Genomic DNA, 27,395 nt, shown 5'->3' with positions numbered 1-27,395 from the left:
AAGCGCTTAAATGTGCAATAAAAATGTTGAAAAGTCTATAAAATATACCTACACGTTTATATACTGTGAAAAAATTCAAAGTAATAAAATATAAATATATTTAAACCTTTTTTCACCTGTACAATATCTTAACTAACAATAAATAAATTATTATTAAATTTACATAAAAATGTGAAGGAAAAAAATAATTATTTAGGATTTGAGAATACCTGGTATTAGGCCTGTTCATTTTGGTAACCAGCAGGTATGTATATAAAAATAAGTAATGAAAATCTCAAAAAAATAGAAAATCCAACTAATAATTATAAATATTTAATTTTCTGTTTATAATTATAGTACTCATGATTTTTCTGTACATTTTTAATTGTATTTAAATTTTACAATACCAATAAAAGCGTCAAAAAGCAATAAGAATCACAAAACATTCAAATTCTAATAAACAAAGGTATTTCGTATTTTACTTAATGGTGAACTGGAACAGATTTAACTTCACTATGTAGTATGTATCACTATAAGGTGTCTGTCTCTGGGACGATGTCTCGAAACGAATATGCAGATGATACAAGTAATGTAACATGAAAAAACTTTTAAAAAAAAATAATAATAATATAATTACAAATAAAAATAAAAATGTAATCAATTCCTAAGACTAAGAGGAAGTAAGTCTTTGTGGAAAATATAATCGTAAAAAACAATATAATTATTAAATAATGTATTTAAAAGGACTCAACCGGATGAGCATGATAAATAATTGGAAACAAATTAATAATCGATCGGAAAACCTATCGTGACTTAACGGTAAACATATCATAGGATTTAATAAATTGCTTGAGCGGAAGGAAGTTGCACGAACGTGTTAAGAAATTTTGTCGCGTATTAGTGCACTCCCATACACTTGTGGGTTGTGACTCACAAATCATAAGTCTGATTTAACTAAAATAATGGGAACCGGTTTATTATACTTTACATAAAAAAAACAATAGATTAAACGCAAATATTTTTTCAGATGCATTAAAAAAAATAGTATAATATATAATAAAAAATTAATAACCAGAATAGCATACAATAAATTATAACAGCCATGGACACGGATTGTGATTTATTTTAGTAAACAATTTTTTTTAAACATTAGTTACTATAGCCTATAGGTATAATATCCTAGTGACATAAAAATATTTACATAATTCATAGTTAATTTATTATTCCATAACATACGTTAAAAATAATCTGGTGCTAATGGTCATTACTCGCTAACGTAACAACGATTGTTTAGATAAAGTCCACAAAAATTAAAACACACGTGGAAATATTACGCCCTGTAGTGAACGACAGTCGACACCTATATCAACAAAATACTTTATTGATATAGGTACTATATATATTTTTAAATGTATGTTTAAAATTATAAGGTGCTAAGGTAGATAGTATAGTAAGTCTATATACCTCACATAATATAAGCAAAATATTATTTTATATGAAATTATCAGTTTTTTTTTTATTAAAAAACTTTGACAAATAACCGTCAAAATATTCAAACACTGCAGTTCTTATAATTAGCATTGTGCATTCATTACATAAGTCATTTAGCAGTTTAGCACCAAATATAGTATTATTATATATATAGTCGTTTCTCAAAAATTATTCGGATCGGGAAAAAAAATTAGTCGTCTGGTACGGAATGAAACGGGACATTTCGGGTCAAGAGTACTAATAAGCAATACTTGTGTATTTTTAATATATATACATTATATATAAAGTAAAAAAAATATAATAAAACACGCGAAGAATTTAAACGGATTTATTCATGTGTGCGTTTATTGTGTCTGTGGGCCAAAACGTAGGCGTACTTGCTGTATAATGTACGTACACAACGAGTTTGTTGTACGATCCTCTTCGAGATATTCCAACTACTCCACCACTACAATATTATACGTCTGCAGTATGTCGCCAATAAGATTCAACTTTTTTTTCAGTTTATTTTTTTACACAGATTACTATATGACAGTCTCTTTTCGTGATTTGGTGACGACTCACGGGACGGCGTTTATTCAATGGAAGATTAATCGTACATACATTTACAATAGAACGAGTTATTTTTTCAACGACACTTTGGAAGAAATACTTTATTACCTCGGCGCGCGGATTGGTTATAATCTTAGAATACAGACTAGAGGAGAAACTTAGCTGAACTACAGAACGCGCATTTTCGTTAAGTATCGCACACGCAGTCAGATCGTATGTACCTATGCGCGGACTATTATTAAAAAAATTATCAAACCGTTTAACCATTTCAAGAATTAAGATATATACGTATTGAAAAAATCGTTTCTGTTATCTTAACCAAACCAAACCGGTAATACTGAAGCAACAGTTGACATATCAACATCATGATGTCCATTGCACGGACAACGACAATAAGGTGACGAACGAACATATATTAATAATTATAATCACAATACTAAAATAACCCCTCCCCCTCAGTCAGTGATGAACGACAAACCCTGCTAGTCATCGCACAACGAGAGTGTACAATGTAAATAAAAAATAAACTTCGACCACTTGACGACACGACAATTATTCCATTAGTAAATAAACGTAGGTGACCGTCATCATATACCTGTTGTTATCACGGGGACGGTGGACGAATTGTTGTTGTGCTGTGTCATGAACCGGTTCATGATGGTGTCCTGGTGATACCGCTGCTGATGGGTGGTGTAAGTGGGCTGTTCACCGAAGCTGTCGTCGAGGTCTTGCAGAAACTCAAAGCTTTCCCGGGTCATTGGGCTGTTGATGTTGGTGCTGAAGAATGCGTTGATAAACATGCTGGTGGCCGAGAACCCTGCAGAAGCAGCCGCCGACGACGAGGACGATGACGACGAGGTGACTTCGGACGACGAAGTCATGGCCCCATCGTTCTGCGACGCGAGTCGCAACATGTCACCGAGTCGGCCGATTTACATGTGAATAACAGAGGAGGCGCGGCCGACTAGGGGCCGTAGGTCGTGACTGCGAGGTCGACCGCGGAAGTACGACCAAATAACCGGGATAGTAGTAGCTGTACTTCTGTAAAACGGGTTCGGAAACGTCTACTATATTTATACATGTATGGTTGTGTCTTTGTTTATGTGTTTGTGTGATAAGACCCGTCAACGTGTTTCGCCACCGTTTTTCGTATGGGTTATTTTAAAAATATACCAAAAACTTCTCCCAACTTGAGACTTGTAACGAAATTATGTTATTATTATAATTATGACTTCTAAACCTTAATGGGAGGAAATAAAACCTATAGCCCATCTGGAGAGCCAATACCTCTGTCTACACCCCCAAGTCGGTCTATCCCCGGAAAGACAGTGAAAATGATATTAATTTACTTAATTTTTTTATTATGATTTATTCTACGACGTCGCTACGACGCAGCAACAGTAACATCACGTGAATGCGTTTCTTATATTATACTATATCATTACATTATTATAATATGTACGCGAGGGACCAGCAGCGATTTAATAATAAAGTGACGTCATTGCGTGCACACAATAGAATCTTTTGTGCTCCATCGCCGGCCCATCAAATACGGTTTTTTATTTTTTTCCTTACACCGCGATATAACATTATAACATTATTATGTTATGCAGATGTCGGGACGATTGTCCGTACTTACACACGCGATCGGTAAGATCTAGGTAAGAAATCGACAGTTGCACGATAGAAATTGTGTTAGTCCCGAAAATAATTATTCGAAAAGGAGCGCGGATAGCGATACGATACATTATATATACAAAACCTTCGAATTGCCGAAAACGCGGTCGATAGCAGTGTTTATCTTTATATTTATTTTCACAGGCCCATTAAGAACGCGCTAAGCGATTATTTGTTTATCTGTAACACGCGTGTATAAATGTATATTATTATACTATATAGGCGTAGGGTCGTTAATGTTGAGCCTGTCTGTGTGTCACATTGCGACGACTGTTTGAAAAAGTCCATTAAAAAAAACCACATTCCACGCACGTTATATATACAGGTGCGATACGAGCGACGTCGTCTACAATGTCATCTTTATAGAAATCTATATGGTATCCACCACGAAATAAATGTTTAATGTACCCATATACAATATACATATTATATATAATGTATTAACAAATTAACGTAGGTATACGATTATTCAATTAGATTTTGGTTTATGCGGCTGAATGTCATATATTTTATATTTTTTTCTCCCATCGTTCGCGTCTAAAGTTTTTGACGCGGAGACGTATCTGATATCCTATATTGTTGGGAGCGAATATTCGAAAACGGCTTTGAAACATGTTATTTTTTTAATTCAGGTGATTTTGGGTTGTCGTTTTGATATGCTATTGCAAGATTTTAAAAAGCAAATTCAGTGTGCTTAGAGTTGAGTTATCCGGTATAATATTTTTAGTATCATCAATATTTCTTATCACATATATTTTTGTTTATCCGTCTAAACGTCTAAACGCATAAAAAAGTAGGTATATCATCATCAAGTAAAACAATTACAAGAGTAATAAATTATTTTGAGAACACAACTTGACTTGAAAAAACACACGTTATGGTCGTAACACAAGACGAAGGGGGTATTGATAAGTTTAAGAATAAATATATGTATTCAATTTGAATAATTCCAAAAACTTGGTAAATAAAAAAACAAAAACCGTAACCAGTGTTTTTCTTAGTCGTTGTAAGTACCTCAGATTGCTCGTAATCAGAATTTTTTCTTTAGTCGCACATAATCTCGCATAACATATCACTACAACACCCATTTCGTTAAGCCACTATTATATAAATTATATTCTCGTACCTCGTACAGCGAGCCGCCCGCGAGCGGGACGACATGTAACAACGAAAACGAAATACACTTAATACCGAACCGAAACCAAAAACCTTTTGTCAAACTTGACGCATACGATCACAAAATTAATATTAAAATTTGAACGCACACCGTTTCAAAAACGAATAACAATAATATATAGTATCGGAAACTTTAAAACTGATAAAAAGTGTCAGAGAAATAAATAACACGCGACGGTCGAGACGACGACGACCAGAGGAGACTTGAACGCGCGACGGGATGACACTGCCGGAACGATGAACTTGAACTGGCGGCTGCAGGTGAGAGAGAGTGCGACGTCCGGGCGGCGGCGGCATTGGCCTCCGATATCAACACAACACGCGAGTGCCGCCGCCGTGGTCGTCACGACCGCTGGGTGGGGATAAGTTCAGGGCCAACACTTTGCGCCCGCCCGCCCGCTTAATACACCTCCGCCGCCCCCACCACAATCACACACGAACGACGACGACTATACCAAGACTATATTATTATTATACCGCGACCGCGTCCGACCGTATATAAAGCACAATAATATAATATTATAATGTCGTAAAATTGTAATGTTTCGAGTACAAAACACGACGAGCGAATCGACCAAAAACCGAGAAAATACAAGCGTTTCTACGGTCTTACGTTGATATTACGGCACACGAGTGAGAACACACTCTCTCGGCTACGACGTTTTCAAGTGAAAGTAGTACTCTCTCCGCGGCAGAGGCAGCGACGTGGACGTTTAAAAACGTTTTTTTATTTATCGTTTGTATATATCTGAAACCGGCGAACCCGTAGTTGTAGTAATATAAATAGTGTTTATGGTACCTACGGGTTTTCGGCGTCATCACAACACTGAACAGCACACGTAGTACATAATCTCAAAATGTATATAATGCGTCCGATCGGTAACCCGTTATAATATATATTATTATTTATTATATTATTGAGATGCACTTCAAATTCTTACGAGTTACCCTATACACGCACTATCTATCTATCGTCTATCCTACCCGCGTCACCGCGTTTTACGATACGGTTATTACGACGTGTGTGGAGAGAATAATTTACTACCTACCTCGATCCCGCACGACTGTTGTATACTATACAATGTATAGGAAAATCGTTGTTTTATTTTTTACTCGATTAAAAAAAAAATAGATACCAAGTAGACGATCTTTGTTTCAGTCAATTTTTCTCAAGAAAGTATCGAAAAACATTATGATATATTTTATTTTTATTCGACGACACACCAAATAGTAATAATGATTTTTATATTACACGAAAAATATGTTTTACGAAAAAGTAAAACGCATAATATAAACTCGTATACTATAGAACATTATATATATATATATATATATATGACGTGTGTGTAGGTAAAAAGTTATAACATAATCGGATCACGTGGCTGATTGTCGGGAGATTTTTTCAAACGTGGTCATACATTTTAATGTTTAAAGGGGTTAATATTAATTTTGTTCATATCATACGTGAATGATTAATGGATATTTTTTTATACATGGAAACCCATGACTAACGCATACGGCCCTCTCCTTCATATCACAAGCGGTTCTCCTGCGAGATTTTTTTTTATTATTATTACCATTAGACGGAAAGAGACATGTCGGTAGCGGTAGTTTCATGTTTATAGTCTTATCGAAACGGATTTTATTTCTTCGGTTATATATTATTATATATATACGTTTCAGTCAGATAGAGATAAACCCAAACAACAGCAGCAGCGCGGGTCGGCTACGGGCCGCGGAGGCGGGTTTCTTAGAAGCGGTTTTTGATGCACACCTTGCAGTGCGCGGGGTTAAAAGCCGAACTCCAGCAACCCCCTCTAGGTACAGCAGGTGTTATACATTATACAACCCTCTCTCGGTGTTCTCAACCCTTAGACATTCTTTACGACGTGCTTGTAATATAAGACACACGCGGTGAATAAAACTCGTTAAGCAATACGCGTTGCGCGCGCGAGTGTGTGTGTGTGTATAACAGGTATAGACTATAGATAGTAAAGAGAGAGAGAAAGATAAGAACCAGTTTCATTTGTTGATTTTGCGTCTCTTCTTGGAGGTTTAAAAAAAAAGAATAATAATTCTCTAGAGGGATATTATTATAGTAGGTCCTATGCTGTACAACGGCTGTAACGACGGCTCTGCACGACCTACGTTTCCCCGAGTCAGTTTTTATATATATATATATATATATATATATATATATATATATTAACGATTTCGATTTACGAGCTTGGTCGAACCATCTGGAGATTGCGCGTATACCTTCTGAACGTAAAAGGGAATATTTGTGCTTATAAATGTAGAAATGAAATAGAAAAAAGTATTCTACGAATGCACATAATTATTGTACGCAGTCCAAGATGTTATACAGTCTAATTACATGCTCATTGCTCACAAAATCAAAACATTTCAGTAGACTATTATAATACTATTTATACGAGACGACTGGTGAAGTAACACGCGTGTTTAGAATACCATAGAAGCAGTATTGAATTAACTAACATTTCTATGAAAATTTGAATCTTATATTTTTATTTTCTGACGGAGCTTTCCAAGCTACATAAAATGTGTTTCGTCTTCATACTAATTTAACAACGGATTTGTTTAGGACTTTGGCGTTTTCGGTGCGGTTTTTCATTGTTATAGGTCATTTTTCACCTAATTGTTAAAAAAAAATATGACAAAATAAAAAAAAAATCTTGCGAGATATAAGGTTACATAAAATATGTAGTTTTCATTTTTGTATACAATACCTTAAACATGTCATAATCTAGCTTTGAAATACCAGTCTCAGATTTATTCGATTGAATACATATATGTATATATATATGTCAATTTTATTCTATTTCTACAACAGATCTCATCCATTATTAAATAATAGGTACTTTTATTCTATCAACAAAAATGTAATTATGTATTTAATGCATTTTCAAGGGCAATAAGTTTGGAGTTTTTAGATAATAAATACAATATTTTAGATAAAACGTATGGATTTAAAATCCTAACTCTACTTTTCGTACAACGTTATTAATTTAAATCAGTATATTATGGATAATAAGACATGCGTATAGCACACTACAGAGTATACAGATATAATTAATATGAACGCAATAGTAATTTCATCTTATTATTCAACGTGTAAATTATACGAGTAATCACGGCAATAATATTGACTTTAAAAAGGAATAGAAATCAGAATGAGAAAAAAAATAATAAGAAAAATATATAATTATTTTTTTATATGATCACGATCCAATTTTCACTACGTTGCTCGAACATCATAGTTTAAATAAAAATCAGACGTCTGATTTCGTAATACGTTTGTACTCCGTCCTCGTTATATTAACGTTTGCTAATATATAATATCGAACCTCGGGCAAATCAGTGAAATAAATAAAAATTCTAACACGTCACATATATGATATTACACAATCGAAAATATAAAGATAAGTATACGAAAACCTTTATTATTATATATAATAATAATTTATTTAACAAAACAATATACAATTTTACAATATAAATAAAAATATACAAGGTATATATTATGTTTGCATTAAGCCCTTTAAGCATAAACCTTGTTTAGGGGGGGAGGTATATATGTCTGCAAAGTTCAGTACAAACTTAAGAGTAAGATAAAGTAAACAATATAATTACAACACTAATATAAACATGCATAGATAATTAAATAAAGATTATAATATTTCTACATTTTTAAATGGTCTTATAAAATATTTATAGTCGAAAAGTCTATGGTTGTAAGAGGATTGATTTAAATGTATAAACATTTTTAAAGATTATAAATATTAATTGGTAGTAAGTTGTTTGTATATTTGAATAGCTGCAGATATAGAGCTTTTTAGACTAAGTTATTTTTTAAAAGCAGGTACCTACACAAATATTAATATTCTCTTTGTAACTGGTATTTACAAGTGATTTATTCTAGCCGGTAGGTTATATACATATAGATTAGGGGGCTGCTTAAATTTCAACTTTAAAAATATTATTCTGTATTATAGATAGATAGATGAAATAGAAACAAAATTATTATGATGCCGTTTATAACGTATAGTTTGCTAAAATTCAAATTTAAAATAAAATTGGAATAAAACAGAATACAACACTTATAATTGTTATCTTAAATCTAAAGACGTTATTACTGTTTCAGTCAAGAGCCGGAGAAAATCAAAAAGCGCCTTTAAAATACAAATATAGGCAACACAATAGCGTATCCCGATCGCGCATTATTTATAACAATTCCGTTTAAAAAATGATTCACTCTGTCAATAGATTTCCGAAAGATGATAATGGTTTGGGAAAATATTTTTCTATCTAATAAAATATTATCCAAATTACAATATAATAAAAATGTTGTATACAATTTCTACTTTATTTTCCTAACGTGTAAATAGTGACGGTAAATACGAATTTATGTGTTTCATCGTATTCATACCTTATACCTAAACTGCAACTCCAAATCGATATAAATGGTAGTTGGCGAAGTATATTGCAATGATCGTGTCGTCAACAAAACACCCACGTCGTAAAAACACGACAGATCGCAATCGAACGAGGACAAAAATAAAATTAACTAATTAACGCAACAGTTAATTGCACAATAAAAAAGCATTATGTACAGGCAAGTAATTAATTCTCGGGGTGTAATTACAACCGTTGAGTGTTGTAGCATCATACGCTTAATCGTATCTATCGAATTAAAACAAAAACGAATATCGAGCACCATACGTAATTTGAGCGTGTTTTCCACTGGAGAAGGAATCGTCGAGGTTTCCTACCATGAATCTCCGTTCGACCGATTTCAAATGAGATTTTCTTTTCTTATTTCGAACTCGCAAGCATGCACATATTATTATTATACATATTATTCTTTGGCAACGTTTCACAAGCGTCAATAGGTTTTTGCGCCACCGCCATGATTATTTTTTTTTTCTGTTTGCTTGTCACGGATGCGTTAACGTCGTAATAATAACAATACGTAAAATATACGCTCAACTCCCGCTGGCATTGTTATAACACTAGATATTTTGATCGATAACGTGGTGTTTTTTATGCGTTCAAATCTTTTCTCGGCCTCCACCAAATATCGACGACGACAAACGTTCTCTCGGCGTCAAATCCGGACGCGATAACCTTCACGAAATTGCAGCATGTGCCCACCACGACTATTAAGTGGCGTAGGTATACCTGTGGTATTATTATTATTTATTATCCATTAAAATTTGTCGAAAACAATTTTTTTTTTACATCATATCACATCATCACGTCGCACGCGCATATTATAGTTATCGCACGGGTATACCTACGACGTTTTTGTCGGTACACGTCATACCGAACGAACGAAACGCCGTAATGATATTATATTGTACGACTGAAGCGTCTCAACAATGCGCGGCGTATGTGCCTCTGGCCTCGGCGCCATTGTGCAGCGCGTGTGTTTGGTCGCGAGAAACTGTAATATTATACTATTATTGTGTTTATTGTGTCCAAAAATATGATGCATATACACACCACCGAAGGTATTTGTCCGCCCGCCTCCGGATGAACTTGTCGTCCGACCAGCTGTACGGATCGACTGTATGGCTGGGTAATAAATATGCACATATTATGTAATGCCGAATGTCGAAGACGAACTTCGCACGTGCCGAATTGTTTATCGAGCAAGACACGACCAACCACATCTCGCTGGATCCGAAGTCGTCGAACGCAAATCGCCACAGTTATTAACCGGGTCACGCGTGTTACCTGGTAACGTCGGATGTTAGAGATATTATTAGCGATTTACCGACGGCTGCAGCTGTAATGTGCACTTAATACACACCGCCGACGTTTAAATCACCGACACGTTAATAAAATACGCGTCCGTGCCAGAGATCGGCAGAAACCAATAATAATAATAATAATAAATTTATGTTCCCAACACACACCCCGAACAAGCGCGTGTCCGTTCCAAGGACAACTGTACACGCGATAATAATAACAACAACGCATAAACATATTGCAGGGCACACATATATATATATATATACATAATAAATATCTTACAGAGAGCGAGATGACGATGACTAAACGTAAAAATATTATTACGCATTATTAGGCCGGGCTGCAGATATTATCACACGCTCCGTAATTCTCGATGTACATAGAATTCGTGTAATAATAATATACGAACTATAAACGACCACAACAAACTGCTTGGCTATTATTTCGTCTATAGCCCGCGCTTTTTGTGGTCGGAGCGACCGTCTTTCAACTCTCCTCTCGTTTTTTTTTTTTTTTTACTTTTTTCTCTTCTATTTTACTATTTGGCCATTTGTTCCGTATACATTCTTCTAGCTCCATGTTTACGATTGCCATTTCACACAGCTACTACTGCAACATCAACCGTCACAACCGTCACGGCCGGTAAACACCGCTGCAATATTGCAATGCAATGTTATAACATCGGCCGCGCGATGAATAATATGTGCAATGTATCTTACGACTGTCGTCTGAACTACCTTGCTAGCATTTTTAATATTTTTATTATTCGCTACAGAGATAGGTACGCGCGCGAGTTAATAATTTACGTGCATACTTCATTATCGGTTCGCGTTGGCGCAATATTATCTTCCTGGGTCCCCCACGGCCCCACACACGACGCGCGTGGTGCACAATAACACTGCATCACGTTCAGAAGACGTGAAAAACGCTATTTAGTTTTTTTTAAATATATACACAAAAGTATTGTACTTTTATATGAGTACGCTTTCACGTAATATAACATGATACTGACGGTACGCTGTCGACGATCGATGCTGCCGTTTGTATACCTACGAAGTGGATTTGTGGGGCGCAGTATAGATGATGATGGTTAGTTTTTCACGAGAAAAAAGCGGCCTTGAGATGGCAATAACAAAAAAAAAACATTCAAAAAACGATCGTGGAAAAAATAAACGATGCGCTGGAAAATCAATGTCGTCGTGTGTGTTACAACTCGCACATAATAATTTAAATAACCGTGATCATGACGAAGATGACGATGATTATGATGGTAGAGGTGATAATTTCGTTTTTGATACAGTAAGTTGAGGTGAGTGGGGGAATTTCGTCAGAACGGAAAAAAAATCAGTTTCGGTTGTCACGGGTTGACAGGTTGATTGGACTCGGCCCAAACCAACATATTGTGTATATCGCCACCATTGTAATACTATTATAAAACACGAGGCGGCGGGTACGTGTTTTTTAAATAATATAATACCATCGAAAATAAGGCGGCGCGTGTAATAATTTTATACACTGCATAGCCGGTGGTATATACGGTGTTGATAATCGACCGAACGCAATCTAATCGGTCGTACAGACTGCAAGTTACAGTGTAGCAAGTATAATATTATGTATATAAATAGTATAATATGACAGAGGCAATATACACGTACGAGGTATACATGATATAATATTGACATGTATGTGTGTATAAATATAATATATGCGACGCCAGCGGTAGGTCGTATCTCCATAGGAGAGGAAAAAAAACTGTAGACTATAACGACGATAAACGTCGAGCGAAGCGCATTACAATAAATGGTAATACGCTGCACATATACAGCTATGATATAGGAGGTACACGTTACGTTACAACGACAATGAAAACGAAATAATAATAATAATAATAATAGTAATGATATTACATTATTATATATTATACGGTGCAGGGAAACGCGGTGGCGTTGGCAGGCAGCTGCTGCTGACCTACAATGGGTATGCGCGAGTACGTCGGCGGCGGTGTCCGGGGTTGAAGTGGGGGGGACCGGTGTGTTTAATCGTAAACATATTATTGACCTTTGGGCCGGGTCGTTGAAAATAATAAATCGTTTACGAAAAAAAAAAAACACATGCACATAATCTATAGGTAGTAGTAGTAGTAGTAGTAGTAGTAATATATAGGTATCTATAGTTCGAACGAGCTTATACGCATAAAGCATAATATACCGATGGGGGTAGAATATTTTCGTCCGTTGGTATAGGTTAGAGCGCGGTCGTTTTATTATACGAGTAAAGCGGCATAGGGGACTATGGGGGAGTGTCGCTAGGGGAACTTGAACGCCCGCGTAACCGAACGTCGATCAGATTTAAAAACGTTTATTGACGGATGTGCTTGTCAATTGATGATAATAATACGACGTCGTCATATTGCTCTGAAATTGTTATTTCGATATTTTTGAAAACGGTTTACTACTAATGAACAATCATTGTATCGCTGTAGTACCTATAGCACTCGGTACACTCGCCGGTCACCATAATAGAAAGTACGTGTTATCTAAACAGATCGCATCACACGATATTGTCTTTAATATTGTACTCATGAAATCGCAACTCCAAATTCGGCGAGTCGTCCATACTTAAACCAACATCTATACGCGGTAAGAAATGGTGAGTTACAAACCCAAGTTTAGAAAGTCCAACTGTTCTCGGCCTTTACGTTTCGTTTAATTTTTCGGTTACCCGAAAACGGGTCTGGAATACGGAATTCTGTTAAAGGCTGATTTCTGACGATGAATGTTGTCCGACACGCCACACACCGCCCGATGGTGTCGTTGCAACAGATCAGCCGTAACGTCCGATGCCATCTGTCGGCCGAATAGCAATCCGAATGACGTCTACGCACTGTTCGTCCGCTAGATGGCGAACCAGCTCTCACCGAAACCGTTCAAAACTACGAAAATCGGAGGAACAGACGAAAACAACAATCATCACTACGACAAAATGTTTTTATTTTTACTGAACACCTCCTCCGTTTGGGCATCGTAACCCGTAGGTTTTCAGCATGTGTAGAGATTCTCTCTATGAATATACACAATCGATTTCCAAAACCATTGATTCATTGCAAAATGTAACGTATTTTTTTCAATTTAACACGTGTGTGTGTCGTATATAAAAATATTCAGCCCAAAAACATTAAACATGTGCTCGACTTCAACCGCTTGGAAGAGAGATTGACAACAATTACCAAAATATTAATAATAAAATGTCACGCATAATACACGAGATTATTAATAGAAAATGTAACTGTCGAAAATCAAATCGCACAATAAATTATTATAAAAATATAATAAAAATGTATTATCAAGGCTAACGCAAATCACAAATTTTGTAACACATTAACACCTATGTCAATATGAATCCGGATCTACAGATATCAATGAAAAAAAACTGCTAATTAAACAATAACAGTACCATTTTATCTGGATTTGCTGTATATAATAATATTTTAGATGTGTTTATATTATATTGTGTATATTGTGAACAAACGACGGTTTAAATAATTATTGTATTGAATACATTACAAATATACGAATTAAAGGATACATCGACTGAAACGAAATCGTGTGCATTTGTTTTCATTTTGTCCATTTTATCCAACGTAAAATCCAACTACTAATAAATATTAAGTCTATAATACTACTAAATAACAAATATAATATTATGTAAATATGTATACTAGGCTGTTACATGCCTATATACCCACGCGAGTATAAAAATAAATAATTTGATATTTTAAAAGTTTGAAACGGTTAAAGGCGCATGATTATTATTACATTCCAATCCGGTATTATTATGCTGGTAAATATACTGTTTATACCTAATTAATAATAATGTATCACGGGAGGGTTGGGTAACGGATAATACCTAGTAATTATGGAAAATTAATGGTGTACGCATATGGAGAAAAGAATTTCGATGAATCGCGGGATAACGGCCATACACGCATATTATTATAAAGTAATAAACTAGTAACTATAATAACGAATATTACTATCCATAACATTTATAAAGCATTTGATCGAACGATAAGATGACGTTAGCCGACGAAACTTGTTGTATGATTTCACGGTTAAAATCCATAGATAAAAGGTGTTTTTTGGCGCTGCTCGTGGAAAATGATAATAATAATAATCTAATAAAAAAGTACGGTTTGAATTGACGGAAGAAATTACATAAAAACTAAAATAAAAATATTGAAATGTACAATTTTCCATGTAGTTAATACATCAAGTTCCGCTTTATGAGCGTTTATCGGTCAAGTATAGGTTAAAATAAAAATATATAAGCCCACTAATGAGAATCTTTAAAACTGTGTCATGGGACTACTCTTACACCACCACGTCCTACATCATACATCGCATTTACTCATTTGAACATAAAACATAACATTTGTTTTTTTAAATATATATTTACAAGCCAAAACAACATCTACACTTGTAATATTCTAAATTATAATATAGTAACCTTGCATGATAATGGACGTATCTACATTTTAACATGTAATATTTAACCTAATAGGGGCTTGAACGATTTTTAATTTAATGGTATATACACGTTAAGTTTGTAAAACATACGAGCTTAATATACAAAACTGTTACACTTTGGTTTGTTTCAATCGAATAAAAAAATATACAGACGCGAAAAACTATATATACCTAGACGAGAAATCAATAAAAACAAAACAATTGATTCCCGAAATTAATTTCTCTTTTGTTCGTTTGTCATAGTTACGGTACGCCCATACATATATTATATATTAATATTATAATATTTGAACAAATTGGCGGCACCATTGAATACAAAAAAAACGTGTAATCTCGTCGAGATTATTATTTTTTTAATCAAACGACGGCTGCAGATTCAGCGGACAAACGAAATAAACACAACGAAGGCGAGTCTTCTCTCCGGGTGTGTATATTAACACGGTACATTGTTCGCCTTAGCTACAACCACAGACAAAATTAATTAATACAATAAATTCGATGAGATACAGTGTTTTCTGCGCGCATTCGATCGAAGGTTGTTGAAAAATGAATAGTCTCTATGCCCGGTCCTGCTGACCGTTTCCAAACGATTCATGTGCGTACAAAACTATAATAAGAGCATGTCAGCGCAATATGCATTTTCTGTCTCCGATTCATTCATAATATGGTAAATTTACGTTATTGTTTGTTATAATGAATTGATTATTTATCAAACTTAAAACTAAGAACATAACTTGTGTTAGTAAGTTAGCTTTTTTCATAAAATGTCGATGTTATGCAAATTATATGAGTATGTAAAATATTACAATTTAACAATACTTATAACTTTCATACAAATTTAAACATTAAAAAAAATGCTCATGTTTAAACACAGATAATGTTCTAAAATTTAAGTTTAATTATAGCTCAACTTATTCTAATGCTTAAGTTAAAACCATGAGAAAGGCCGCGTTGAACGAAAAATTGCTATGTTTTGTGTGGAGATCAATGTGAGAAAAAACAAATATAGTGCGCAGACACCCTTAACGAATTCTCGCGATAAAAGCAATCAACTCAGGGTAAACGGTTAATTTTTCTTTTTCTTAATATCCGCTGCTGCTTTTGACGGGCACGCGTATCAATCACGCGCTATACGTATACGGTGGTGTCGATTATATTATTATTATAAAAGACTAGCAACGTTATTCACGTTATTGTAACTGGTATATTATATTATTTTGTATATTATATAGTGAAAGTATAAAAAACGCCGCTCACGCCACCGCCGCCGCGGTGACTGTTGGTTTTCAGTGCCACCGTGTCCCCATTCGAAAAGTGAAAGATCCATCTCCCCCTCCCAATCGCGTTTCCCCACACCAACACTCAACAACGCGATACTACCGGTAGACTGGAACCTTCCGCCCGCCCGGCACGTACTTGTACGACGTGTGTGTGTATTTTTAGTCGGGTACTCGGGTCGTAGAAATTTTAATTTTAGAAAACGCCGGACCCGCTCTATAATATACGGACCTATAATACGTATATAATATAAATAATAATATGAAAATATGTATGCGTGCAGCTAAGAGAAAAATTAAATACAAAATACATTTATATAATAGTATTATAGATTTATTTATTTACAACGGCCGACGAGCAGTCGAACGAGCCGATTAAATATGCAAAAGTCCGATAGGTAGGTATAGCGAGCGAAAATAATATTGGTCAGTCGGTCGTGTTTAAAAATATTTTTATACACGAAGAAAATCGGTCAGACGTCGAAATTCGAAACCAAGCTCTTAAATTATTAAATGCACACAATCGAGTTATGAGAGAGGGGGACTAGTGAACCAACACCGTCAATAATTCGTAAGTGACGTTATTTTAAGTATAGAGTTTTACGAATTCAATACGAATAATATTGTCGAATTAAATTTCAATATTAATCTGTAGAGTAAAAAATATACGATACAAGCATGTAGAGATAACGGTTAATTTTTAACTGAATTGTTAAATCGTTGACATAATTCGTTTAAATATGTTTATTTTTGGTGAAAAAACAAATCACGCCAGACAAAAACAGAGTTATCGGCCATGTAGGCATATTAACATAAAACATGCCCAGTCGTACACGGCACACGCATCCGAGTCAATAAACGACCATAAAATATGATTACTATACTCTCGTGATGATGTATATTACATATGATTCACAGAAGCCGATACGCTTTTACTATTATTACTCGTTAGTGTACAGAAAAAGAAAAAAAGCGGTGGCGAGCTGATGCAGCGGACCGGATATCGGTAGTAACGACGATAATAACGATAATAATTAATAAACTTCATCGACGGACGGACGGATGGAAAAAAACGGAGATTTCACTTTGACTATTTCTCCAGCAAATATAAATACTGTACACGGTGATGACTAAGAGAAAAAATTCAGTCGCGCGTGCGTACGCGTAGACGACGAAAAATCCGACTGGTTAACCGGCTCCGGGGTGTAGGTCAAATGTCGGTTCCCTTTCTATAATAATAATAATATAATAAATTAAACACCGAATGACCCACATAACGTACGGGTATACCGGCTCGCGGTGTACAACAATATCCCAAAACCGACGGCGTTTCACCATTTTTATAATAATAATATACTCAAATAAAAGTAGTCACGTCCGTCGGCCGCTGTTATCTAACGCGTACGCTGTGCGTCGTTCGTCAGCGTCGTCGTCGTCGTTGTATGTGGTAAACGTTATTTTTTTTCTTTCTAGCGCGAGCACACACACACGGTTCATTACGGAGTGACAATACAGAACGCCCGTAGTGTATTGTGTATTCGTCATTGTCCGGGAGGGGAGAAAAAATATGATTTATCTACCGACATTACACCGCGATGCCCCGTTACGTGTTAGGTAATACGTGCATACAAATATATAATGCACCTAGGTGCATTGATAGGATAAAAAACACGTACAGGCCGCGATCCCTTTCGACGACGGGCGGCCGCGTTTCCTGAAACCGTCGGCCCGCGAAGGAAAACAATCATAACATATCGTCCGACGACCTTGGTCCGATTATTATCGTCGTCGTCATCGTGTCGTCGTTTCGTTTCGGTCCATTCACCGCGCGAGCGTTCCCTTCGGTTCGTGAAATCCTCGTCGATTTCCCTTCTTAGTGATAAATTGATAAACAATAATTACTATCACTATACGATACAACAACAATAATATTATTATTGTCGTGTCACGATCACACCGTTCGCGATCGAAAGTCCTTGACTCGCACAACCCTTTGAACGAATAAGACGCCCACACAGTTATGTGTCCAACGCTCGCACGCGCACGCACACGTCTGAGGTGATGGCGGTTGGAGGGGGGGGAGACGTCGAAAAGAGTTGAAAAAGAATTTCATGAATTATTATAATACACAACCGACGGTCGTGTGTGAGCGGCATAATATAATATAACACACGACGTCATAAACTGTAAAATTTCAACCAATTAATGTGTCATGTGCGCATACGGGTAGCGTATACGAAACAAATACAATATAAAAAACATACCACATCAACCCGCATTTGAGTTGTGCGTTTGAGCGATGTCCTTTCTCGCAGACAAATGTGCGTCCAATTAAATATAAATCAATTTTTTTTTTTATCATTAACTTTCAAAAACACGCTTCATTCGATTTGTACACACTCGGATTCAGTGTTTAAATAGATACAATTTTTTTTTTAACGCAAAACCATCGATTTAATTTTAACTGGAAATCAACTAGAGTTGATGATATAGTTATCATGCACTATAATTACCGCCAGTCGTCACCTTGTTGTGGTATATCATTATTGGCAAGCTAACCACAAATAAAACGAAAAAACGTTATCTACTATAATGATATAATATAAAATATATAGTATGACCGAGCATACAACTTATCAACGTCTTTCAAAAGAAATATTACTAAGTTGTGTCTATTCGTATTTCATATACGAGTCAAGTTAGGTAGGGCATGCTCTACACACAGAATATTGTAAAATAATATATTGTACACCCGCGATTATTTTTATGTAAGTAGACACCGCGAAAAAGTTTACTTCTCGCTAAAGCTTGGCCTACATATTTTTATCAGTTGAGTGTATCCTCCGCCATAGTTTACAAGGTCAAGAAGTTATATTATCGCGGATAAAAAAAAAACGAGCGTAAACCATTATATTACAGATTACCATAATAATAATAATAATAGTATAATAATATGTAATAACTAGCCGAGTAACTAGCCGATCGACTCGACGATGACGACGACGAGTACCTACGTTGCTGTACGTTGCACACGTCGAAATCGAACACACGGTATATATTAAATAATTAAAAACTGATAAAAAGTTCGCTGCAGTGATCCGTTATAACGCATATTTTTGTTATTGTCACAGCGGACGGTCTACATGAAACGTTATTTTACGATGTATGGACAAAGAGAAAGGCCTCCTCTCTTTCTCCCTCGTATATAATATTATTATATTATATTAATGTACCACCGTTCCGCGGCCGCCCAAGGTTAAGCTACCCAAGGGCGATATTGTTCTCCGACGAGCGCGCTGCTACACGGCGCAACGGACGCGAAGAAGAAAACTACAGAGTATACGTAGTTGTTACCTATTGTAGGTACCGTTAGGTATTTTTTACGTTCGAAATATGCTTTACTATTATTATTATATTATCATTATCTGATGATGATGGGACGCGAGAGAATAAAAGAAAACGTACCAGCAGGCGATGATGAAGTTGCTGTATAATAAAGTAATATATTCCCCTTTCTGGATTTTTTATAACTCATTATTACTATTATTATTTTTATATTTTTACCTGTGTCGCCGAGATTGTTTTAGTGGGTTTTTATTTTCTATCTCGAACAATATAAGCGGTTTCTAATATTATAATATATATTATGTATATTATATATTTGTTTTCGAGAAAAAATGAAGGACCACGACCAAAAAAAAAAATATTATACCGTTGGCTTGGCGAGCCAATGAAATATATATATAATATGTTATTGAGGGACGGTGGGGAGACTGCAGCAGCGGGGAGAGGAAAAGAAAGAGATATACAGACACGCGAGGCTCAATGACCTACATATTTGTTTTCGTATCAGTCCGCGCGAGTGCCATGTATATATGTATTATATATATATTACTGTATAGTGTGTAAACACACAAGGTCTATCCCAAAATTAATAATCCCCACCTTCACGTCAACGGAACGACGGCGACGACCACGACGACGACATATATAATGGCTCTCGATACTACTTTATTTCTTTCGCCATTTATGACGAAGTAATGTTTTCTTTTGTAAGAATAAAAAGAAAAAAACATTTTGGCACCCAGAGGTCCGCAGAGGTCAACCGTCGAACTTTGAATAAATTTCCGTAACCCAATTACGTGATTGATACCCCGCAGAGTGTACACATCGTATATTATAATAATATGTGTGTGTGTGTGTGTGGCCTATATACAGCGTGTACGATAGTAAAATAATATTATGTATGCGTGTATATATATATATAGTACATATAGCATATATGTATTATAAGCACAACACACACACATCATAATCGTTTAAATAATTTTTTTTTATTATTACTATTTAGAGATAATTATTATTTCTTGCTGCATTTACACACATAAACGTTCGGTTATTGCGCAATCGACGACGTGAATATTCCTAGTTCCACCAAGGTCGTTAAAAATTGTACGTGTACATAATAAAATGTATAAGTGTAGTCGGAGAGAGATACAATAAACGTATACCTATAGTCGCGTGTATAACTCGCGTAGCTAATTTAACGAGTAACAAATTCATTTTTTTTATTATTATTCATATCCGAACCGCGTACAAAAAAAAAATGATTTTTGAGGTAAAAATTTTCGTGAAAAATATTGACGCCGGCAGAAAAAAAACGAAAATTGTCTAGACGCGCGCTGTACGGGTTATAATATTATTCCTACACCTAGCAAATAACAATCTCAAGGCTTACCGTTTTTCATTCCTATAAACAGGTACCGCGATATACCGCGCGGTCATTCGGTTTGTTTTTCTATTCGCGCGGTTATTTGCCGACCGTACGATATATTGTAATTATAAAAACGTATAATGGTAATAATAACAGACCGGCGGCCGCGGCATTTCAAGTGTTTGATTTCCTAACTAGGCCAAGTAAATACGGACGCGCATAATATTTATTGTATTATTACACACATCAAACTTGTAGACCACTCGTTGAAAGACTATGGCATTAAAATAATTTTATCGCCTTGTTGACACGTTTGACCAAATTACGAAAATACTTTTCGACAAACGAATCAATAGGTTTGTCGTTTTTTTTTATGTTTTTCACAAAAACTTTATATGCACACGCACACGATAAATCTAAATAAGAATGTACGCGTGTGCATCGCACCGAATAAGGAACTGATGGAAAATGCAAAAGATTCAAACTTGGCAGTTGACACCGCACGAGACGGACATTAGCCGTGTGTAAGGGTGTACGGAGGGGAAGGAGAGTTTAGATGGACTGAGAGACGTTGCACTTAACATAATATTATAATAGGGGTTACCTTGAGAGAATTTCAAAAAACTGCATATAATTTATATATAAGCACTCACCGATTTTGCCACTCATCGGACTATACGGGTCGTAGCTGTTGGTCGACATTGGAGACGTGCTGTAACCACCGCCGCCACCGCCACCGCCACTGCCGCCGTTGGATATGACGGTGTAGGATATGTGCGACGTGCCGGGTGACGAAGCTGGCGGCGAGTTGACGGCCAACCAATCGTCGGGCCTGAGCCGCTTGACGCCAGCGATGTCGCTGAACAGGGTGGAACAACCGTTGCGGGACGGTGGCGCTTGTTGCTGCGGCCCGGGTAAGTGGCCGCCCGGCGGGCTGCGCACGATGACAGCGTCGGAGGCCGTCGGAAGGCCGTGGTAACCGCCACCGGTGGCCACCTGCACCACAGCGGGACTACGGGGTTTGATGATGACCTCGGTGCCACCACGGCCACGGTTGTACGACATGAGGCCGCCGACGCCGCCGCCACCGACACCGGCGGTGGCAGCAGCGACACCACCGCCGCCGCCGTCACATTTCTGGTCCATCATTGCGGCCGCGTGCGGGTCGCACGTTATCACGCATGGACTGTTGCGGCCCGGCACGACGTGCTGCTCGCCGCCGCGATTCGGCCGCTACGCGCACCACCCCGCGATGGTGGCCGGCTCGTCGTGACCGTCGTCCGCTTGAACGTCGCCGCGTTGGTGCATTTCCCGCAGCCTGTACGCGCGCCACGCACTGTCGTCGTCGTTGTCGTTGTCGTCGAGACGCGCACCGCACACCGGCCGACGCGGCAACACCACTTTTGTATTACTATATTAATATAAAAATCGATACGACACTTTTCACGATACGCCTCGCACGTTATCAACACGACACTATGACACTATATAATATGTACACGCGATAAACGGTCTCGTTCGCCGACACTGTCGCCTGTCACTGTTATGTTGCTGCTGCTGCTGTGACTGTTTCCAGACCTGCGAACAAAAACGCGAGCTGAGTTAGGAAATCGTAATTTAAATTATTTAACTTTACACACTATAGTTTTTATTATGGTGAACATTAAATAATTTTAAAAAAAAAAGTAAACGCGTAGCGGAGACGATGGGATTTAGTCAAACACCAAGTCGTGTGATAGCATACCTATTATAATAGTTCTATGCAGTGGGGGGGGGGGGTAACACGGGGTAGTTTTAATTAAAAATAATATAAATATATTTTAAACACTAAACAGTTATAAACCACAATTATTGAGCCAGAAGAAATAATTAATACAATAAATTCATGATCGAACCAATGCAGTTTATAATAATATATATTATATATTATAGGAATTCAGAATAATATATATATTAATCAAGGATACGTCCATCATCCTTGTTTTAATTAATTCGTGATTATTATAAGGCACTATAGAAGTTCCAGAAAGAAACTCCATAGTACACTAGTTAAAACATGCACTTCATTACTTATTTCCATACTAATATTCGGTACTATAGTATAGAAATCTGTGAATAAATTATAGTATAATGTGATAAAAATATGCACCAGTGAAGACTTCAAATTTAATGAAAAAATGCTTACTTAAAATAGATTTATTGTCCAATTTACAATCTGTATATTTAAATATATTGGTAGGTAGGTATATATTAATAGTAAGTAATAACTACTCTAAATGTTTAATAGTTTATACCTTAACATAGACCATAGTGTATTTTATAAAATGCTATTCAAGATCAAGACGAAAACTATACTATATAAAATAAGCTACCAGAAATTATTGATTCGATTTTATATGTGTAGGTGAGTGAGTGTTTGTGTTTAAATAAAATAAAAATTATCAAGTACATTTTATCGTTTACTATTTGTTTTTGTGTACTACTAAAAAATACATATACCAATCTCGGTATAATAAAATGGTTTAAGGTCGTTTGTTGTTATAGAATACTGGGTCGTCCACCCCTGGCCTAATATCCATATAATAATGAACAAAACTTTAAATGGCCTACCTATTAAAATAAGATAAATATTTTAATCACAAAGTAGTAATTACGTAAATCGCACATAGAAAATTAATATTTAAGCTCAAGCATAACGTTTAAAACCGTTGAGAGGGGGAGCAAAATGATATTGGCCGCACAATAAAATGTCAGGTGAGGAAACTTCCCATCTTGCTCTCCTGATAACACACCCGTGGTCGTATGTTTTGTTGTGACTCGTACAGCCGTTTTGATTGGTCATTGTATACTGCAGATATTGCAGAATGCAGAGACCGTAGTTAATTTATAAAACGAAAGAATAGAAACCAATATTGAATAGTAAACAATACTACACTATATATACATACTTTATATACACATATAATACGATCGTGATTCGTAACAAGTCCGTGTAGTATAAGTACGTTAAAATAAAAGTATTTAGTCGAAACGCCAACAGGCGCGCGTCATCACTGAGGAATTTCTTAAATATTATAATTATTATAGTATCGCTTTAGTCGCACCAAACATTGGTGGTATTGTTCACGAAACTATCATAGTTGTGACAGATTTATTTTCCGGGAGATCAAAATTGGTCAATCAAAATTATAAAGCTTATAGTTAGCGAGCCTCATGGAGGAGGGGCTTCTCTTTGGATTTCGTATTCCGCACCACCGTCGAGATTCGTTTGATTCGACTTGATGTGTTACATTCATAATTATTTATGCACTATGGTCATATTTTTTTTTGTCCATAAAAAATGAACAGTGCCGTTCCTGGAAAGCGAAAAACAAATATCGCCGTCGTTTACAATGGACAAGAAACGAACTAATTGTTTGGCATACGAGTTTTTAATTTAAAAAAAACATGTGCATTGGAGCCAATTAAGATTTTTACCAACGACGAGTAATTTCGTAAACAACGAATCTCAAATACACATACAGTTCAAATTCAATTACCTCTATAAATAGCACACGCACGCACAAAATGCATCATAATATATTTTACGTATGACTAAAATAAAACCGAAGTTAATCGATACAGCTAATTTTAAGTTTTAGTCAACACGTTGTTAACCATATTTTGAAAAACAAAGGCACATAACACCATTTAACGCAGGTACATTATTTTTCTTTGTGTAAATTAAAATACCTATAATCAATCGGTACCGAAAAAGGCAACAAAAAGGGTTTTTGCTCGTTCAGCGACAACCAATACATTTTTTTTTTTATCTAATCGAACGATGATCACAATTCGCATTCAAATGAAATTTAATAAAAATTCAATTCTGGCAATTTGAAAACGGGTGAGAAAACTCGTGTTAACTTATCTACCAAACGGGGACTTGTTTTACTAGCGTTGTATAGAAAATATGAAAGTACGACTCCCGAGTGTCGAGAACGTTTCTGATGAACGGTATGACAGTAATAAGACACAAACAATCATCAGATGCGATCACGTTTGGGATGCATGCCCAGGCCACATGCACCAGACTTAGCGGCCACGCACAGCAAACGGAATTATAGGCTCGAGTATGGTGGGGAGGGGTGTTGGTGGTTTTGTCCGTGACGTGTAAACAACGACGACGCAGTAACGGCGGTTTACGAATGTTTACGAAAACACGTCGACGGCGACGATGACACGAATTGTACGTCCTGTCGTGCAGATGTGTGTCATCGTCACCACTGTGCTCGCAGGGCGGAAGTTTCGTCACGGCGGCAGTGGAACCCAACACCCGCGAAAGATTATATGACGACCTGACGCATGTCGCGCGGAGCGCCGGGTCCCACGAAAAACGTACGCCGCAAGAGTGTCGACGCTTAAACCCCGCGGGGGAGACGAGGGTGGTTAACGATTTTCCGACAGCTGAGTTTGTTTTTGTTGTCTTTCGCCAAAAATATTTAATAATAACAATATATAGACGGTACACAATATACGCAGCGTTGGCGTGAGAGTAGCGTTTGTAACGAGCAGAAATAATGACCCAAATTCGCGGACCCACGCACCGAACAACACGACGACGACGCGGGCCGAGTAGATCCCGATATAATTATTATGACCTGTAGAAACGCGTTTCCACTTTCCGGCAATCGAGCGGACGGAAAACGCGGGCACCTAAATCCATCTACACCGGACCGTGGGGATAATTAGTACGAGTAAAAAAACCATCGTTAACGATACGACGTCATACGTTGTCGTGTGCTATTTCGAGGAAAAAATAATATAATATTATAAGTAATATTAATTATTAATAGAATAATAATATTATTAATAGCGTGATGTGTGCAGTAGGTACATATTATAACTAACCACGTCCGTCCAAGGAAAGCGGCTCGAACGCGACACCACAACACACGCACGGTTTGTTATTCGGGCGACACAACGAGCGACGGCGCGAGAAAAATCGGATGTTAAAATAATATAGAAAATAACAATATAACATGCACGAGCGGTTTTCACTCGCGTCACTGTGAGAATCGAATAGATCGTAGTCCAAATCGTCGACGGCGGTCGCGCGGGTAGACACACGGATGGTGCGTAACGGACGGCGCGATGCGTACTGCTCCGGCGACGCCGCGACGGGGTAACGCGAACCGCACGCCGCCCGGCCGCTGCGCGCGTTCGGGGCTCGCCGTCAGGCGGTCGGTCGTCGTCGTCGTCGCCGCCGTTCGCGGAGCCGGTGTGGGATGGTGGGGAACTCTGGTGCCGGTCGGTCGTCCGCGGGTCGCGGACGCGACGTCGGCGGTGGTGGGACGGAGGGGCGCGCCGGGCGTTTCCCGTGCGCGCTCCGCGCTCGAATGGGTGAACGGTCGTCGAACGGAGACGGTCGCGGGACCGTTCGCAACGGGGGGAATCAGTGGCGACCACCGCCGCCCGATCGTTCGTTCGTGTTCGGCGGACGGACGTGGAAACGTGCGCGAGCGATTTCCAAACGTGAACCGTACTTGCGCGTGCGGCGGTGCGCGAAAGGAAAAAGACGGTAAGCGGCGGTCGGAAAAACCGGTACAAGGAGATCCTCCGACTCGGCGGCGGCGATCAGAGATCCTGACCACTCACTCTCGCCGACTGCCGGTCACGGCCGCCGCCGCCCGTCTCTGCGACGAGACGACGACGTGAACCATGACCCCCAACACGGCGCATCAAACAAAACTGCACCAGTTTCGACGTATACAGCGCATTACGAGCAATAATGAACGATCGCGCACACGAGTTCCATTGCAAAATCGTATCATCGCTTAAATTACGTTCACTACACGTGCGGTTAATATACAATAACAATAATCTACCGCACAAGCCCACGATAAAGTTGTGAAACGTTTGGTACTAAGTACTTATTATGATGATAAGTATATTATAATATGTGCACTATAAACTTATAAGTATCAGCCGTGCGTACGTACGAACCGCGACAGCAGAACGGCTGTTTACGGTGTACGTATTCGCTTTCGGCCGAAGACGAGCGAGTGAAAATGTTTATGTGCTGATTTTTTTCGACCCGATTCATCGCAGATTCAAAGAATTTCTCGTTTAGTCGAACGATATGAAATGCACGAATTCCTAATAAAACTCGTTCTATATTTTCGTTGCTCGAATTAAAAAAAAAATTACAGTAATACCGAAGCTTTTGGTCGGTGAAAACAAAAC

General features: G+C 37.2%; 1 protein-coding gene across 1 annotated transcript in view; it reads right to left on the bottom strand.

The window, feature by feature from the left end:
- LOC132920539 (ecdysone receptor-like) overlaps positions 1–22,748 on the bottom strand; it is a 36,898-nt gene extending 14,150 nt beyond the window's left edge. The window contains 1 exon segment of the mRNA XM_060983008.1: positions 21,824–22,748. Within this exon segment, the coding sequence (XP_060838991.1) occupies positions 21,824–22,319 (496 nt within the window). The 5' untranslated portion in view covers positions 22,320–22,748.
- Positions 22,749–27,395: the final 4,647 nt, after the last annotated feature.

Source organism: Rhopalosiphum padi, chromosome 2 (genome assembly GCF_020882245.1).
Source record: "Rhopalosiphum padi isolate XX-2018 chromosome 2, ASM2088224v1, whole genome shotgun sequence".
Classification (NCBI taxonomy): Eukaryota; Metazoa; Arthropoda; class Insecta; order Hemiptera; family Aphididae; genus Rhopalosiphum; species Rhopalosiphum padi.
This window is presented reverse-complemented; position numbering and strand designations above follow the sequence as displayed.